Raw genomic sequence first — 17110 nt, 5'->3', positions numbered from 1 at the left:
TTTAAAATACGTGAACAGATAACTACATAGAATAATGCAGATGCATACAGAGTGATGTTTTAAAATAAATATATGAAGGCAATCCCCCTTTGTTAACTTTTCTTTTAATATACCTTGTGTCCTTCAAAATATGTTATCCATACAAAGAATATATCCCTTGACAAAGTAAATTAATCTTTATGAGAAAATATTTTTTCTAAGGTCTTACTAATGAAGGAATCCCACTTCAGTAATTCTGATTCTGGACTGGAAACACTAATGACTGAACAATTTTAAGGGTAGACTGCTGTGCAGGTATCACAGGTAGGAATTTGCACACAGGCAGTGACCAGAATATAGCTAATTCTGTAAACCCACATTAGGTTCTCTTTAAGTAACAGGTTTCTAGCACTGTTCACTGATGCTCCTGATTAATCAAAGTGAAAACTGATCTGGAGGAGGGCTGCAGATAATATAAATGATTTTTGCATTATATTTCTGGATGTGACTACTCAGATATGGAAATGTGAAAGCATAAGAAAAGAGGACAGAGGACTTCTGGAACCCACCATCCATTCCCTTTCTTACTGCAGGCACGTCTACAGAGATGATGTTTTTAGAAGTTAAGACCCTTTCCCAGAAAAAATGTGTTTTAGAGTTTTGGAAGGAACAGCAAAAAAAAAAATTAAGGATGAGTAGGCTGCAGAAATCTTAGACAGAGCAATTGCTAGCCCAAATCAAACTAGAATGCTAAGAATAAGTTGTGGTGAATCCAGAAGCAGTAAGAGTCCCTGCAAGGTAATCAGCCTTTAAATACTACTTCTCAAATGGGACCACTCTTTTTTGGGCACTATTCATCACAGATAGGCTGGTGAGTGGGACAAAATAATTATTGCTTGGCTTTCTCAGCAACAAGGGAAAGGTGGTAGGATGAAGACCTTGTCTGACCTCAATGTTGGTAATGTACTTGAAAACTACACGGGAAGAAATCAAAAACAGATTGTTCATTCATTAGCATGTACTCAATGCTAGCCCAATCTATAAAGAGTTGTGTGTAATGCCCCACTTTATTGATCTTTTCACATATTTTTTTAGTGTTTGTACAGAGTTATGATAGATCAAATAATTTTATGACTGTATTTTTTTTCCAAAAGACAGACATTTTGCCTAAGTTCCTTGAATATTTTAAATACTATGCAAATAGGAAGGTATTCTGCAATAAGAGCAAATGGAGACACATGGATTCAAAATTAAGGCACCAACTCCAGAATCCAGAGATCAAACCTTGCGTTATGAATCAGTCCAATTTACTTGTTCTTTGACCAGGAGAAAATCCTGCTTGTGTAGCAACGAAACTGTCTTTGCTTACTCCAAAGGGTATGCTAATTGCTGTCTAAGTACCTGTGCTCAAGTACTGCTGTTCAGCAGCTTGAATTAATTACATGTATTTATTTCAAGTAATAGGAGAATCTTAGAATATATAAATATGAGCTTGGTTCTCCCAGATAAACATTTTATGAAAAACAACATATGCAATGTAATCCTGAGCAAATATGAATGCTATATGAGTAGTCACATGTCTCTCAGTAAGTGGTCTATCTTCTGTACTTCGCAGTAAAATTATCAATCATTCATTTTTTTCATGTAGCTTGTTCTTTTAAAATTATACTTAAAGCAAACCCAATGTAGATGCATCAGTATATACTTCCTATCTAAAATGGGAATACACTTTTAATTTGGGGAAGTGCTATATTTATGTGTCTTGTGTTTCAAGCAGATAAAATGGGGACATATAATGAAGTCTGATTCTGTTACACAATTGAAGCTACAATTCAATAAGAACATGATATGTATGATAAAATGTTTTCAACCTGAGACTTTCATTTACTTTTAAGCATGCTAGAGGTTTGACCAGATCATGTTTATCCAGTGCAATCCTATCTATCTTAATCTAACAGGAATGTACTGTAACTGAATGATTGTTTTCTTTCACAGTTCAATCACACAGGACAAGGAAGTATTTGCAGCCAAGCCATTATGTTGATTACTGATGGAGCTGTGGATACATATGATACAATATTTGCAAAATATAATTGGCCAGACAGGAAAGTAAGTATGTTATCACCTTTATTTGATGGAAAACCCAAAGCTTCATATCCAATATATAGTGTATGCCTATCAAAAAGTCAGTAACAATCTTTCTAATGATCTAAAAATGATTTTGGATAACTAGATGTTTCATGAATGACAAAAATTATGCTTATGTGGTATTGCTCGAGGATAGAGATGGCCTTTTACTGTAGTAATGAACGTAGGATAATAAGATAGTAAGGAAATATTTCCCTCCAGGGCACATATTGACTGTTATATAACGCTTCCCTTGTGAGACATCATTAATCATGAAAAAAACTTTTTTCTCCACAAATACTCATTAATAATTCAATGCTTTTTTAATGCTAAAGAAGGGTGTGTGCTGTGGGCAGTGAACAGTTTGCTATTACTGGAGAACAAGCAGATGTAGTACTCGGTATTTTTTATTTCTTTATTTGGCACAGGGAGGGGTAGACTTGGCAATTAGTGAGATTTTATTAAAATAAATTTGATTCTATTGAACTGTAGAAGGAAATTTACCCAAATTTAAATCACCTTGTTATATAACACATAGAGTTTTCTACAGTAGTAAAGAAATGCCTTGAGTTGTTCTGATGAGAAAGCTCAATTAGGTCTCATGTTTGGATGTGAAATAATTTCCTTCTACGCTTTTCTGCTAAAGCAAGTTTTGGGACTATTTTAGGAAGTTTTTGTAGTTTGAGATACCTGCCATGGTATATGCCTGTGGAAGCAACAACCTCACTCTTTGAAGTGCAGTTTGAGCAAGAAATTGATTAATATGAGGGTGCTGTGTGGGGTTTCAGTATTCTGTGGAAAAGAGGAGGAGTAGTTCTGATTTGTAGTTTTTGTAATTTTATAAATGAAAGAAATGTGACATTTGTTTTATGTTCTCCCTTTTCTTGTTTGCTTGAACTAAACCCTATTAGCAATCAGTGAGCAAGAGAAGATGAGAAATTGGAGATTTTTTTTTTTACTGAACTTCTGAAAATGTTATGTCAATTACTGTCATTTTGTGTAGTAAAAATGACATACAACTATTCTACTTTTTGTTGGTTGTTTTTAATTCAGAGAATGTAAAGTGCAGTCTGAAGATCTATTTTTCTCTTCAGATACCTTGCTCACTCCTTTCACATAACTTCATTCTCTAAAAGAAGAAAGTTCATACTTTTCATGATTTTACTGGGTTGTGCCAGGAAGAATTAAAAGAATGCAAGGATGCATTGGCATTTGCACATATTCTGGGGAGATCTGTAATATTTTTGTGTGAATTAGCTTTCATGTGGTGGAAGGTATGAGGAAGTTCAGTATTTAATTAATGCAGTAAGATGTAGATCTAGATATTATGAAATAAGTTCCATTGGATGTCAGCATTTGTCCAATTTTGTTTGTTGTATTTCATTGGGTCACATCTCAATTGTCAATGTCAATATTGCTGAAGCAGAAGAGAAATATTTGTTTCTACTCTGTGACATACAAGAAGTATCTCCTTGAAGCGTGGTTATCAACTGTTTACAGGTTGGAGGAGAATATGTGGCCTTTGATCTGTCTCCCTACTTTTCTTCAGTGTTTTTCAGTGAGAATGTTGTTATTTACGTGAAAATACCTCATGTCTTTTCTTATTCTCTATTTACTGTTGAAGATAGTTGATTCTTCAGGAGTAAAGCTTTTACTGATTTTTCTGTTGATTAATTAGCCATTTGGAAAGTTAGGGCTTTACAAAATGTATTTGTCTATTAAAATTACTGAATAATTCTGGAAACAGTAACGTATTTGAACTTTAGCTTGTTTTTCAGATCTTTAAATATTCAAAATGGAATCTTTTTTTATCGGACAGGTCATATGTTGTGATTTTCTTCCTAAGTAAATGAGTGTAACTCCTTAATATTATATGGCTTAAGTCTTTTATCAGCTGGCTGTGCTCATATAAATGGATGGTGGTAATATAGTCTAAAGATATCTCTTAAATTTTCTGTGTATTCACACTTATTTCTGAAAGTTTTCTGAGAGAAACAAGAAAACTATAACTTGATCATGAAATTATTATTTTATTAGCTGCTTCTCCAAATAAAAATGTTTATAAACAGGGTTTTTTGTTTTTTTTTTCTTTTTGTTTGTTGTTTTTTTTTATTTCCTAGATGTTTACATATACTTTTATCCCTATATAGGTGACCTGAGAAATGTGAATTTCAGCTATAGGCTTCAATATTTACTCTTCATATTTAGTCATTTAATCTTGTAATTGTTCAAGATTTCCATGACAGATGATGTATGAAGAATTTTCATTAAGCAGTATATTAAAAAAATAAATTTAAATTAAATAGAGGATACAAGGAATCTGACTGAATCTACATTATCTTTGGAATTTCAATTAGTATTTTGGGCACCTTCCCCCTCCCACTAATTTTACCTTCTTTCCAGTTTTGGTATGATTGAGTGACTTTGTAGGCTGGCATTAGCTCTGTTTTATGAAAACATAGCTCATTTTGTTCCACTGGAAAGGAGGTTTAAAAGGGTTTTTTTTTTTAAAAAAAAAAAAAAAAAAGTCTTGTGGCCAGTTTTCCTCTTATTCAATGGCTTACTATCTGATTTAAGTTGTTAAGTCTCCAAATGTTCCATGAGAAAATTTTGCTTTCTCTGGCAAATACTGTTGCCTAAGGAGATTTACAGAATCTCTCCAAAGGACATGCCTCTGATGTCTTGTATTTTCTTATAATATGAAGTTAGTTCCTCTCTTAAGAATGGGAAGACACTATTGGGAAACTCTATCATATGAAATCAGTAAGGAAAGAATTCTCTGAAACAGTCAGCTGAGTATTTTCACAAAGCTATGTGCTATGTATCTTTCATGTGCAAATCAACATCTATATCTGAGATAACAATTCTTAGCACAGCTGTTGTAATAAGCAGCAGGACAGGTTTCTTTTTGGGTATGCTTCGACAAAGGCCTAGCATGAAGAATCTTCTTGTTTAGCAAGGACATGTTTTTTAGGGAGTAGCTTTTACTTACAATGCTATATTCCACCCAACTCTTATAAAATATTGAACATATTATACAGTCTTCTAAATTGTATATCAGAAAAGATGTAGGGAAAAAAAATCAAATCAGTTGGTCCTCTTTTCAGGCTGAAATGTTTCAGTATGAAAAATGTAAGAGTGTTCCATATGTATACTTTTAAACATTAGAGTTTTCAATGTTTTTTGTTGGATTTGTTGTTCTAGAAAGGAAGCATTATTGAAAATGCAATGTCCTATGCATTTGCAATGTCAATGTGCCTAAAAATTATGCATGCGGGTGACTTCAGGATCCCCTTCTTTTGCATTAAACCATCTTTATTCTCTCCAAAGACATTTTTTATATCTATAAATCACATCTTTGAACTGCTTATTAGGTTTTTTCTCACCTTTTTTTGTTTTATATTCAGCTATACGTTGCCTTGTCATCTATCTTATCATTTATGTTTTTCCTGTCATTTTGATACTCTGGTGGATGGTGATGGACAAACCAATAAGTCTAATTGAGTTAAGTTAAGTTTCTGTTTACTTCAATTACCCTGTCATCAAAGTACCTATTTGAGTTATGTTTTATCTAATGTTAGATAATATTAAATATGTCATCATTAGTTGCAGCAGAAACATTTTCTTTTCTTATAGAAAGGAACAAATTCTTCATATAACTGAAGGCTTTGCCAGTTTGTCGGTAATAATCTCTAAAGATGGAGAGTGAAAACTTACTGTCACCATGTAAATAACAATTCGCATTTTCTTTTTTCCAAGGCATGTATATCTTTGCAAAATATAGTCTTTTTTTTTTTAAAGATACTATGTAAACAGAGATACAAGCAGTTTATTACATATCATTGCAGACATATTCTGCCTGAAAACTGATTAAAAAGCTGCTTTTCTCTGATTATGTATTAAATAGAAATTGTGTTGCAATAATTTTGAAGTGGAATAGCATGGCTCCAGTTAAATCCCTAAAGTAACTTAATTTAAGTAACTAAGTTTTTCTGGGGGACATCAACATGATTTTCTGTATGAGTTAGAGAATTATAACTATCAAAAGACTATTTAAAATTATCTTCTGTACTGTTTCATTAAAAGAAGAAACACTTTCATTTTACTGTTTATTTTATGAGTCCCTATTTCCCTCACCAAAAAAAACCCTTTCCCCATGTTTTCTTAATATCTTCTGCTACTTAAAATGTAAATCTAGTAGATGCTATTTTTATAATACACCATGTTTTATTTGTATGTCTGAGGCTTTAAGTTGTTAATGTCTATTTCTTTTTTTATGAGTCTGTACATACAATCTTGCACCATAAGGATCTAGATTCTTATGCATTATAAATGAATTTATGCTATCTACATATATTTCTTATTCATGAAGCTTGCATTCAGTATTTCCAAATTTCTGCAATTCATTCATGGCAACTCTGCCACATGAAGTACCAAAAAGAGAACAATTAAATCTGCAAGAGTAAATCTGTCTGCGCTGTCATATAAAAGCCTAGGGTTTCCACATGTAGCAGAAAAAAGTATTTAAAAAGAATAGTATCACGGAAGTGTTTGTTTACAATTACAACTATAATATAGTTGCAATACTTTTTTTTGTTGTTGCTTTTAAGGTGTCGTACCTCAGGAGAAAGCCTTGAAGTCTCAAAATATCTTGTTGATGTCAGTAGATCACAGACAGACGTGCTTTTACTGCATATTATTGCTTCTACTATTATATCCAAATTCACTGTTAGAAACCAAGCAAAATACTGTACTTTTATATTTCACTGGGTACCTTATTTGAATTTAAAAGCATGACAGCATATTGTTGTTGTGGGGCAGGGGGCGCAGACAAATCAACGTGACTACAGAGAAAGATATCCCTTCAGGTCTGCCTCCAGAAAATAGTGCTGTTAATTGTCTCTTCCTAGATAACATAATCCTGCTTCCTCTCTATTGGAAAAGTCCAGGAAGTAACTCATGAAAAATTCCTGGAAGGTTAACCTTTTAAATGTTGCTGAAATGCTATAGCACATTTAAAAATGAAATTACAATGAGATCAGAGATATTATCAGAGCTTCAAGCCCTGTCATGCTCTCTATTGAAAGCCATTTTAGTCATTAATTGAGAGTTAATAAACTTGGAACAGAAGGTATCTACTTAAATAATATTAAACATATTTTGACATTTTAAATATAACAAGACTGTTCTCAGCATGTTGTGACATCGCAAAGGAAAATAATATAGTAAAACCCTTTGTAAAAATGCATGAGGAAACACTTTAAAACCCTAGTGATTCACCATGAGGTCTCATCATCCTTTTTCTCCATGGGCTAAAATTTCTAAGTGCCTGCATATTTTGCAGCAACAGTCTTTTTCTCTCCTCCTTTTCCCAATTGTTTTTACGTGCCTATCAAGTTCTATACTTCTATAAAGCTCGTCATTGCTTTGGAGAGGCCCCAAAGCATTTCTTCTGTGTCTGTGATTCAGGGCAGAGTCTAAACTTCCATTGAGATCAAGGGGAAATAGGTACATAATTCAAGTATATAAGCAAATATTTTGTGAAATTTCAGTTTGGATACAGTTGTCTAGTATTCCTTTTTTTATATGGGTTGGTGAAGCACTCACAAGTGGTCAAGGAAGGTGGCAGCTTTGTGAGCTGTTTTGACTTGCAGCATCCAGAAATGGATGTTCTGTTCCCTTAGCCTGAGAGCTCTTCACTTGGTGATACTGTACCACATGCAAGATCTGGAAAAGAAAGCTAAAGAATTATGGAATCAGTTAAACTATATCCTTCCCTTTGGGTTTGTCCTTTGATACTGAAAAACATTTGCTTTTATAATTATTTGAAATAGCTATATGCTATGGTAGATATATGCAAGACCAGAAGTAATAATTCCTCGCTATTTAGTAAAGTTAAATGGAAACCAAAATCCCACCTAAAATTTCCTAATTTTCTAGAATCAAATCCAGCAAGACAGGCCAGAAGTCTCTCCTGAATTTTCTCTGTTGATAAGAAGGAAGGATGAACGTCCTTTAGAATTCATGCTTGCTCTTCTTTTTTCTTTTCTTTTAAATCTGAGTTAAAAGTACCCCCACATGCAATTACTTTATTTATTATTCTGCAGCCTTTCACTTAATGGGCAAGTAAAAGGGAATAGAACTTCATCTGTCTGTCTCCTATTATTCTGAGGGCTCTGAGTAGAGTTGATTTTGTATGGGAGCAAAATATTTTCTTTCTGCTTATGAACCATTACAACAAGGCAGAGATTTAAGATGTTTTTTGTCAGTGCTAAGACTTCAAATGGGGTGAATATAAAGAATAACTGCAATAACATCTTTATTCCTACTGCTAAATGATTATGATGCAGAAAGCTCTAAGAGCAAATGCTGCCTATGTCTGAACAGAAATGTTGAAATTACAAGATAAATAGCTCCTTGACTTTTAGGTATTTATACCTGCTTTTGCATCTGCTTTCTATGAAAAATTCCACAGTCTGGAATGTCTCTGAGTTTATGTACAATACTTAAAATTATAATTGAATTCAGAGATTAACAGCTCAAAATTCTCTGGATTTAGTTTTGATTTCACATTAATAGTATACTATATTTGCAGACAACAATAAGCAGTTGATAACTCCTTAGCTATGTGGGATGTCAATGCATACTTTTATACGATCGATATTTATGGTACATTTAGGAGTTAATGGCATTATGCTTTCTTAAATACTTAAGAAAATGCTTGGTCATTACTGGTGACTACTGGTCACTTGGTCACAAAGACCTTTATTCAATTGACTCATTTATATTAGAGATCTGTGAAAAAAATATTTAACTTTAATTCTGCCTTTTACTTTTTTTACTAAAAATATACCTAGTGAGTTTGAAGACTACCAACAATCTATTGACTTAAACTGCTGTATATGAAATTAAAATCTGAGCTTTAGCTATATGTAAAATTCCCCAAACATTTAGATTCTGCCATAGGACAGGAAAGAATGCTTTCCTTGTATTCCTTTAACAAAGGAAGATGAAAACATGACATATGATATATTTTCATTTCCTTTGTCTGAAAACTATCCTAAAGAAATCAAGCGGATGCTGTGAAAACAAGCTACAAGAAAATGGGTACCTGTGTTGTGGCATTACATTGGTGACAAATAATCTTTTTCTGCATGTCAGATATTCATGAGGCTACAAAATTTTCTGCAGATTTTTAACTAAGTTTCTGTATCTTAGGAACCTGCTGATGTTGGCAACATGAAACATTAGTACAGAAAATTATGTGTCTCATGTACAGTGTTGTCTGGATGCTATTAAATTGATTACCTTTTTTAAGAAGACTGAAGTACTTTAAAGGCAGATGTTATTACTGCTACACAAACCCTATTTCTGGTTATCTCAAGAACAAAAGAAGGTCTGGTCACTTTATAGACCTTTCAAGCTATGGCAAACATATTAATTAGCTATTTTTTTAGCCATCCTTGCAGTATGATGAAAGATGGGGTATGAGATCAAACAGAAGTTCTTGATTTGGGGCTAAAGGGAAACAACAACTCACAGAAATGCTGTAGTCCTAGTTTTCTGCCCTATCTGCAGTTTCCTGGAGATGTGTGTGTGTGTGTGTTAAAAAATATTTGCTTCTGCATTATTACTTTTCCCTTTTTAATGAATTTGCCACTAGTATTTCTACCTGCATTCTTTAATATGATGCTCTCTGTTTACTTTACTACAATGAAACTTTTTCTGCAGTGCTAAAAACCAAAAGTGGGGAGAAATCTTTTGTGAAGATAAGGGTAATTGAATCTTATCCTCATGGTATATGTGGATTGCCAGAGGAAGGATTACTGCCTCTCGTATACAGAGTTACATGGTTAGCTAAAATCATATAGCGGTTAATGCTTTCTGAATGTTTCAAGAATTTTAGTTGGATTGATCATTTATACACAATGTAAATGTATCCAAAGTGCTATTACTCTGTTAATGTTTGTGATGTGATCAGAAATAGATACAATAGAAATAGATAGAATTGAAAAGTAAATTAACTATGAGTCATACAGAGTACCTTATAAAACAATGGGCAATCAAAATGGAGAATAATCCACAACCTGAAATAGCTTTTCCAAAGTACTTTTTAGGAACTCATGAGTTCATCAATAACACAAAAATCATTACTTTTGCATGTAAAAAAGTAGTTTATTTTTATGTAGTGTATGTAGACATAAAGACTTCCAAAATTTAAGATAAAATGTGTACATAAAATGTGCCTAGATGGCTACAAGTAATCACTGTTTGCATCTGGCATAAACTCACTATCATTGAAATATGTGTCTGAAAGCCAGTATTAACGATAGACCAAAGTATTGTAGGTAAATATCATAAGAACAACACTATTTTTTATGGATTCTGTTTACTGATGCACAAAATGAATATAATAAAACCTGACCTGATATTTGAGGTGCTGTAAGGTCTTAATTTAAAATATATATATTTGTGAAATTATTGTGCCAGAAGCAAGACAGTTAAAGTAGGCATAGTAATTGCACAGATATGTCCATTTCATTCTGCAGACTATGTCTGTACTTGTGGTAGCATTTTTTGTGAAGAATTATGTCATCCGCTTAAGGAAATAGTGAGATCATGTATTTCTTGAAATTCTTCAACAGCATGATAAAAATTGTGTTTTAGTTTGTGTGGTTTAAACTGAACAATACTGCAATTGCACTAAAAGCTAGGATACAGTTCATAGTCTGCCTGTTTTTAATTACTTCTTTATAATGTGTGCATCTTCTTAAACATGACAGGCAGAAAAGAGATGTTGAAGGCTGTCAGAGCTGTTTTATTTTAGATGAGTCTCTACAGTCCTTGTAAAATACCAAGAATGAGTATTTTTAATTGTGAGTAATCTACCAACAAAAAGGTGTCCATAGCTACATATACGAAACCCTTCTGGTTGCATTTGAGAATAAAGAGATAACACAGTATTCCAATAAATTAATTTAGTTTAATAATATTTTTTTTAAAGTACAGATAGTAAAAAACCTTGAAAATTATGTTGAACTAAATGTCTTCCTATAATTAACTGTTTAGAAGTTTGGCTCTTGGAAGCAGCTGAAATTATCTGAATCTGTATTAAAGGTTACATTACAGAGGAGAGCACTGATGAAAAATTAGTTGTTGAAAGAGAGGAGACTAGGGTTATGCTCAGTCATCTATGCTTCCTTCATCTATAGTCTGAAATAAGAAGAATATAAAAGATCTACAAACCTGCTTGCTTTATAGGTGCTTTCTGTTCTGTTCTGTGAAAACTTTTCACTGGTTTTAGAGACGGGAAAGAGTGGAAACTTCATATGTATTTTGGAGTAAGTTTTAAAAAGCTGTCCTTATGATGTTTTAGGCCCCTGTTATAACATTTAGAATGCACTGCAAAAAAAGTTCAATTTCCCAATTATTATTTTTTTTCTAATGCAAGATTAATCTTGAACCAAACAATGTTATGTAGTGGACAAGCATTAACAGGATTAAAGACATTTTTATGACTAACAAGAATGTTCACAGTTACATGCAGTAATATAAGTTGAGGAGACAGTGAGATGGTGAGGCTTAAAAAGGAACGTGGGTTATTGCATCTTTTCCTAACCAAGAGGTGGGATTCATCGCTAGTCCGATGAGGTATGACAATTCCAGTAGCCCGTAAGTACCCTGGAAAACTTTAGACTGGCACAAAGAATAACTGTTTTCAGACATTTTCATCTGAGTACTGAACTTTATTTCTAACTAGTTTGTATGATCCATTCTTAGTTCATTCCTGTATCACTTTTCCTTTAATGACATCTTCATATACTTCTATTTTATATAACTCTGACTGAATTAAAATAAGCCATAGTGTGTTGTATTGTTACATACTGAGGCTTTAATTTAACTTCTGTTGGATATTTACATTAAGTTGAGAGGGTTGGTAAATTGCATGTTTAAATATCAAATCTCAAGAGATGTTTGGAAAGGGAATGTTACAAAGGGAGGAAGTTAAATGTTTGGTATAGTGTTCTCTTGCTTGGCATCCCGTTACATATAGTAAATGGTATTTCTTGCTCATTTTGCTCAGAGAGGTCAAATACTTCTGGTTTGGAAGTATAACAGACATTGTTTATACAAAATTATTATTCATATATACCATTTTCCCAGAGTACCTCTGTTATCCTTCGTGGTGTCTGGCTACAGAACAATCCCGCAATACATGCACATATATCAAGACAGTACAGGAGATTCATTACATGCAAGGGATCATATATGTGTAGTTTAGTATTCATTTCAGCAAAGCGCTTACATGTGTGAGTTATTACATCTCTGCTAACCAAAGCAGTGGGTTCAGGCATACATTAAAGTGCTTTACTGAATTAGGAACTAAACAAGTTATCCAAACAATCCCATCTTTAGAACTCTGTTGTGGGTCTGCTGATTCTTTCTGAGTGGTTGAATCTTAAACTCTGTTAGTGGTTCTGCATTTTATAGAATACCCATTTAGAGTGCACTCTTTGTTTATCTCACTATATTTATACCTACTTTTTCTAAACTGCCATAATGGCATTAACTACATTCTGAGACTTGAAAAACATGGCAGATTCTGTGGACTTAACTTTTGTACTCTGTTCCCATGTGCAGACATCTGCTGCAAAACTGATAAAAACCTGTTCTTCTCTATGAGGTTCTAAATGCCATCATCTTATAATCCTCTCTACAACCCTCACCATAATTGTCTCTGTGCAAAACTGACAGAATGAGATTTGCACGTCTAAATAAATGTTCTGGTTCTGTGGGATAACACTTGTGCACTGACTTCTGTTAAGATTTAAGCTCAGTCACAGAGGTTTCCCCTTACCAGTTCTTGAAACCTTTTTGCTGGGTTTTAACATTGAAGCTGAGCTTAGTGCATTGTTACAAAACACAAGTTCTTATTCTGCCATCTTACGTCATTAGACATTCATACCTTGAAACAAACATGTAGGATTTTGAATCATCCGGGACTCGTTATTGAAGAAGGCTTTAAAATCCATTGTAGCATTAAAGTGTATATTCCACTGTCTGCTGTTCAGCAAGTCATTATGAAAATAAAGCAGCTATAAATACTTATAAAACATTTTGAAATTTATGTTATATTGAGGCTGATAAAATAGAACACCCACAGGGCCTATGACACTTGGGACATGCCTTTTTTGAGGAAGAGATCTCAGAAGCATACCTTTGTTTAACCAAATAATTTTGTTTATTTTTATGTATGTATATGGAGGGAGATAGTGAGAGAGAGGGAGAGAAGTCTTCTGAGTACAAAATAGGAATTAGTTTTTTAATTCTAGCTTTTCTGGACAATTCAAGAGCGAAGGCACTTAGGGTTTTGTTTTGTGAAAATTGTGTGTCACAAGTTGTACAGTCAACTTCCGTATCTTTTACACTTCAATAGGATCTGGAAATATTCAGGAGCTTCAGGTAACATTTTTATGTTCTCTTCACCTATTTTAAAAATAAATAGAAACAGGTTATCCTTACTTGAGGAAAACCATTGCCACAGACACCCTGAGAAAGGTGACTGCTCTCTGTTGTCAAGAAGCCTAAAGGAACATTTGGAAGTCTGCATGAGTAGAGACAACAGACATATCTGCTAGGCAAACTCCTGGGCATCCCTTTTGGTAAGAACAAAATATGATGGAACTGTGAAACACAGTAGTTACTTCAAGAATTTCCTACACTATGGTTCTGTTCTTCAGCCTCTGATGAAGGAGAATTTTTCAGTTTTTAACAATGTCCAAGGTAGTATCAGTTATGGTCTGTCTGTGGGTTTTTACTGATATAATCATGCAAGATATTATTAAACCCATGAAGAATGTTTCCTAATTATAAAGACAAAAACATAGAATAATCCTGGTTTTTCAATTAATCATTTATATTTCAGTCACTTTGGATCAGTCTAAATCTTTAACTCTTACTAAACAAATATACATTTTCAATTAATAAACTGAAATATATATTCAGGATTTCAGGTAGAAAGCTGTGAGCAGGTTTTCAACTCCTTTTCTTTTAAACTTTTTCTTCCCCAAATAATAAACAAACTAATGCAAAAAAGGAATAGGTGCAACGTATTGCAAATTATGGGAGACCACCTGAAAGTGAACTTCAGTTATTTTCTAGATCTATCTGCCTAGAAGACTTTCCAAGAGTAAAAAATCATGCCCAAAATTACAAGGAAAACTGATAATGGAAAGAATAGTAGAGGGAAGTAATTAAAAGGAAGCAAATTAGATGGGAATCAAAAGGGGATACCTCAGACTGTCTTAGCAGATTTCTTTCCTTCTGGGAAAAAGTTTTCTGTGGTATTACATGAAAGGCTGCTACAGAGAGCAGTGAATTACCAATATACATAAGCCTGGAGGAAAGGTGTTGCCAAGCTGTGGACTGGTGTTGCCACTGAACATTGATTTCCAACAAACTGACTATAAAATTTGGGGCTGCAGCTAACCTTTCTTTCCAGTGCACTTTATGCTCCAAGATACATGAAGTACCCATCATATAATCCTACATTATAAGTTAGCTGCAACATGTCACTTGTTCAAGATTCCCATCTGCCCCCTTTCCTCAGATTTTGCAGTACCTACAAACATCTGCCAGCCTGAAAATTACTCTTGCAGTTGCCCTGCAGTAGGTGTGTGGGTTTTTTCAATTCTTTTTACAAATTAAGGGGAAAATCTCTAGGCAATTTGTCTACTCTATTAACTTAATCTCTAAGAGTGCAATTAACTGGGTATACATTTATTGATTTTGCCCTTACTGTGAAAAAGAAATGGCTGGATTTTCCATGAAATGAGGGTTTTGTCTAAATACTGAAACATCTGTTGTAGAGATGGGTGCAAACTGTAAATGTTTGCTTTGGCCAAGTTTACATGACATTTAGGGGTTGAGTTTTCATCAAATATTCACACTCTCAAATTTTATAGGCACAAAAATTCATGGAAGATGAATTTCATCCCACGTGCAGAAATGGCTATAGTTAGATTATCTTTCTGTCCGTCAATTTCTTGTCACTTGCAACTGAAAAAGTCACCAATTTGTGGCAGCACCATCAGTGTAGCACTTTTGCAGTTGTACTGCTGACAATTTTGAATGGCTACCATAGAATGTAGCAAGGGAGTATGGATACTCTGAGATTCCCATACTTATGTCAAATTTAAGTTTGATCTTATGGTTTAGATTGTACTGCAAAGGCATAATCAGCCCACTGTCAGGAATGAATATGGATTTTTACTGAGACCAAGTTATTTTCCTCTCATACCCCCACTTCTCCTGTCCCTCTGTTATAGTGTCAGTACTGCTTGCATTTGTTCTGTGTGGTGTTGGGAAAATAGCCAGTGGCAGCATCATGCCATTGTGTGGCAGGTAGGAATTAATGAGGATCTGAAATTCTGTCTTCATAGCTTTCATGGGAATTACTCAGACTTTTTTAGTACAGTGTTTCTGTCTCTGCTGCATCTGTATTTGGGATAATTCAGTATCCTAGCTGGGTTTTCCTTGTTTTACCAGAAAATCTGTGCTCTTGGCCATGCTATACCTGGAAGTCTGGCATGTGGGTAGCACAAGCTACCTGAGATTTGATCAGTATAACGATACTGTCGTCATCCTTTCTGCTAGAAGAATTTATTCAGAAAATAGCTCTACTTAAGCGACCAATAGGAGTTTCTTTCTGTCTTTGTCTCATACACGGGGGGGGGGGGGGGGGGGGAATATTTGCCAGGACAAAGGGACCTGTTAGCTGCCTTGTGAAATAAGTTTTCATTTTATTAGCTAGATATAGTTTATGGCATCTCCTTGTGTGTTATTCAGTCCAATCCTGTCAAAATGGGAATTATCTCCTATTCTGGTACCATCTCCCTGATTTATCAAGGATTTCATGATAAGTAGTACACACGGTATCTATATAGTAAATGGAACTGTTTAGAATTTTGAGAAAGGGTGACAGATTTTAGTCCATAAAGAGCATAATGGAAACTTAGCAGTATTACTAATGATTTTAACACACAATGGTATCGGTATGATTCTAATAACTATGATAGTATTTTTCTAATATTTTCATTCATTTAAACAACCAAAACCACATATGTGCAAAATATTAAAATGTGTACACAAACAGCATGAGAATGTTGTGAGTACAGAGATTTTAGCACCATATCTGATAATACTGAATTTTTGGCTAAAAATTATACTGACTAAGTACATTTTGACATATGGCACCCCATTTTGAAACAAACGGTTTTATTTAGGCTGACCTAAATTCTCCTTAAAAGGTCATGTATGGAAACTAGCGATGAGCCAGACATCAGAGGATGCCTTTGTGGTACGTCATGTTTATGCAATTTCAGGCAGAGATGCACTTGGCTCTTCATTTGTGTGCAGCCAGAGTGACATCTAATAAGCTATTAGATCAATGTAATTGCTGTGTTATTCCCTATAGTTAGAACAGTGTTATATACAATACTCAGTTGTATTCAAAGGTGAAACTCAAAATGAAGTCTTTGTGCTCTGTTTGCATTAGCAATAGAAAATAATAAATGTAGTTTAAAAAAATCTTAGTTTGGTTCATAATAAAATCCTCACATACTTTCCCCATGTTAGCACACACAACTAGACTGAGGTCAGTCCATTTTTGGTCACATAGCAGCAAGGATGCAGGGAACGTCTTCCCTCCCAGCCCCCTTCACAGCCTTCGCAAAAGTTGCTCAGAATGGTGTCTCTTCTCCCAGGCAAGGAGAATGAGAGTCATTAATCATTGCCAACCAGCCAGAAGAAACTTCTCAGTTGACAAATACTGAATCTTTCAGGAAACTAGCAAATCCCTTTCTCAAAAATATGAATCTCTCCTTCAGTCTGCTCAATCCATCTTGGGAGCTCTGGTAAGTATTGTGCCACTTTGTGCCAGAGCAACTTTTAGATACACTTTTCTGTGCAAGATACTCGCTTCCATAGCTACAAACTATTACCT

The 17110-nt window shown here is 34.1% G+C and overlaps 1 protein-coding gene across 5 annotated transcripts in view; it reads left to right on the top strand.

The window, feature by feature from the left end:
- Positions 1-17110, top strand: part of CACNA2D3 (calcium voltage-gated channel auxiliary subunit alpha2delta 3) — a 468802-nt gene that overhangs the window by 234315 nt on the left and 217377 nt on the right. For all 5 annotated transcript variants that reach the window (XR_008821687.1, XR_008821689.1, XR_008821688.1 and 2 more), the window contains one exon: positions 1975-2088. Coding sequence is in view for 2 of the 5 variants with exons in the window: in XM_056337957.1 (XP_056193932.1) it covers positions 1975-2088 (114 nt within the window). In the remaining 3 variants the exon portion in view is untranslated. The remainder of the gene's footprint in view (positions 1-1974; positions 2089-17110) is intronic.

The sequence above is a fragment of the Falco biarmicus genome, chromosome 4 (genome assembly GCF_023638135.1).
Source record: "Falco biarmicus isolate bFalBia1 chromosome 4, bFalBia1.pri, whole genome shotgun sequence".
Classification (NCBI taxonomy): Eukaryota; Metazoa; Chordata; class Aves; order Falconiformes; family Falconidae; genus Falco; species Falco biarmicus.
Note: the sequence above shows the minus strand (reverse complement) of the source record. Positions and strands in the feature narration are given on the sequence as shown.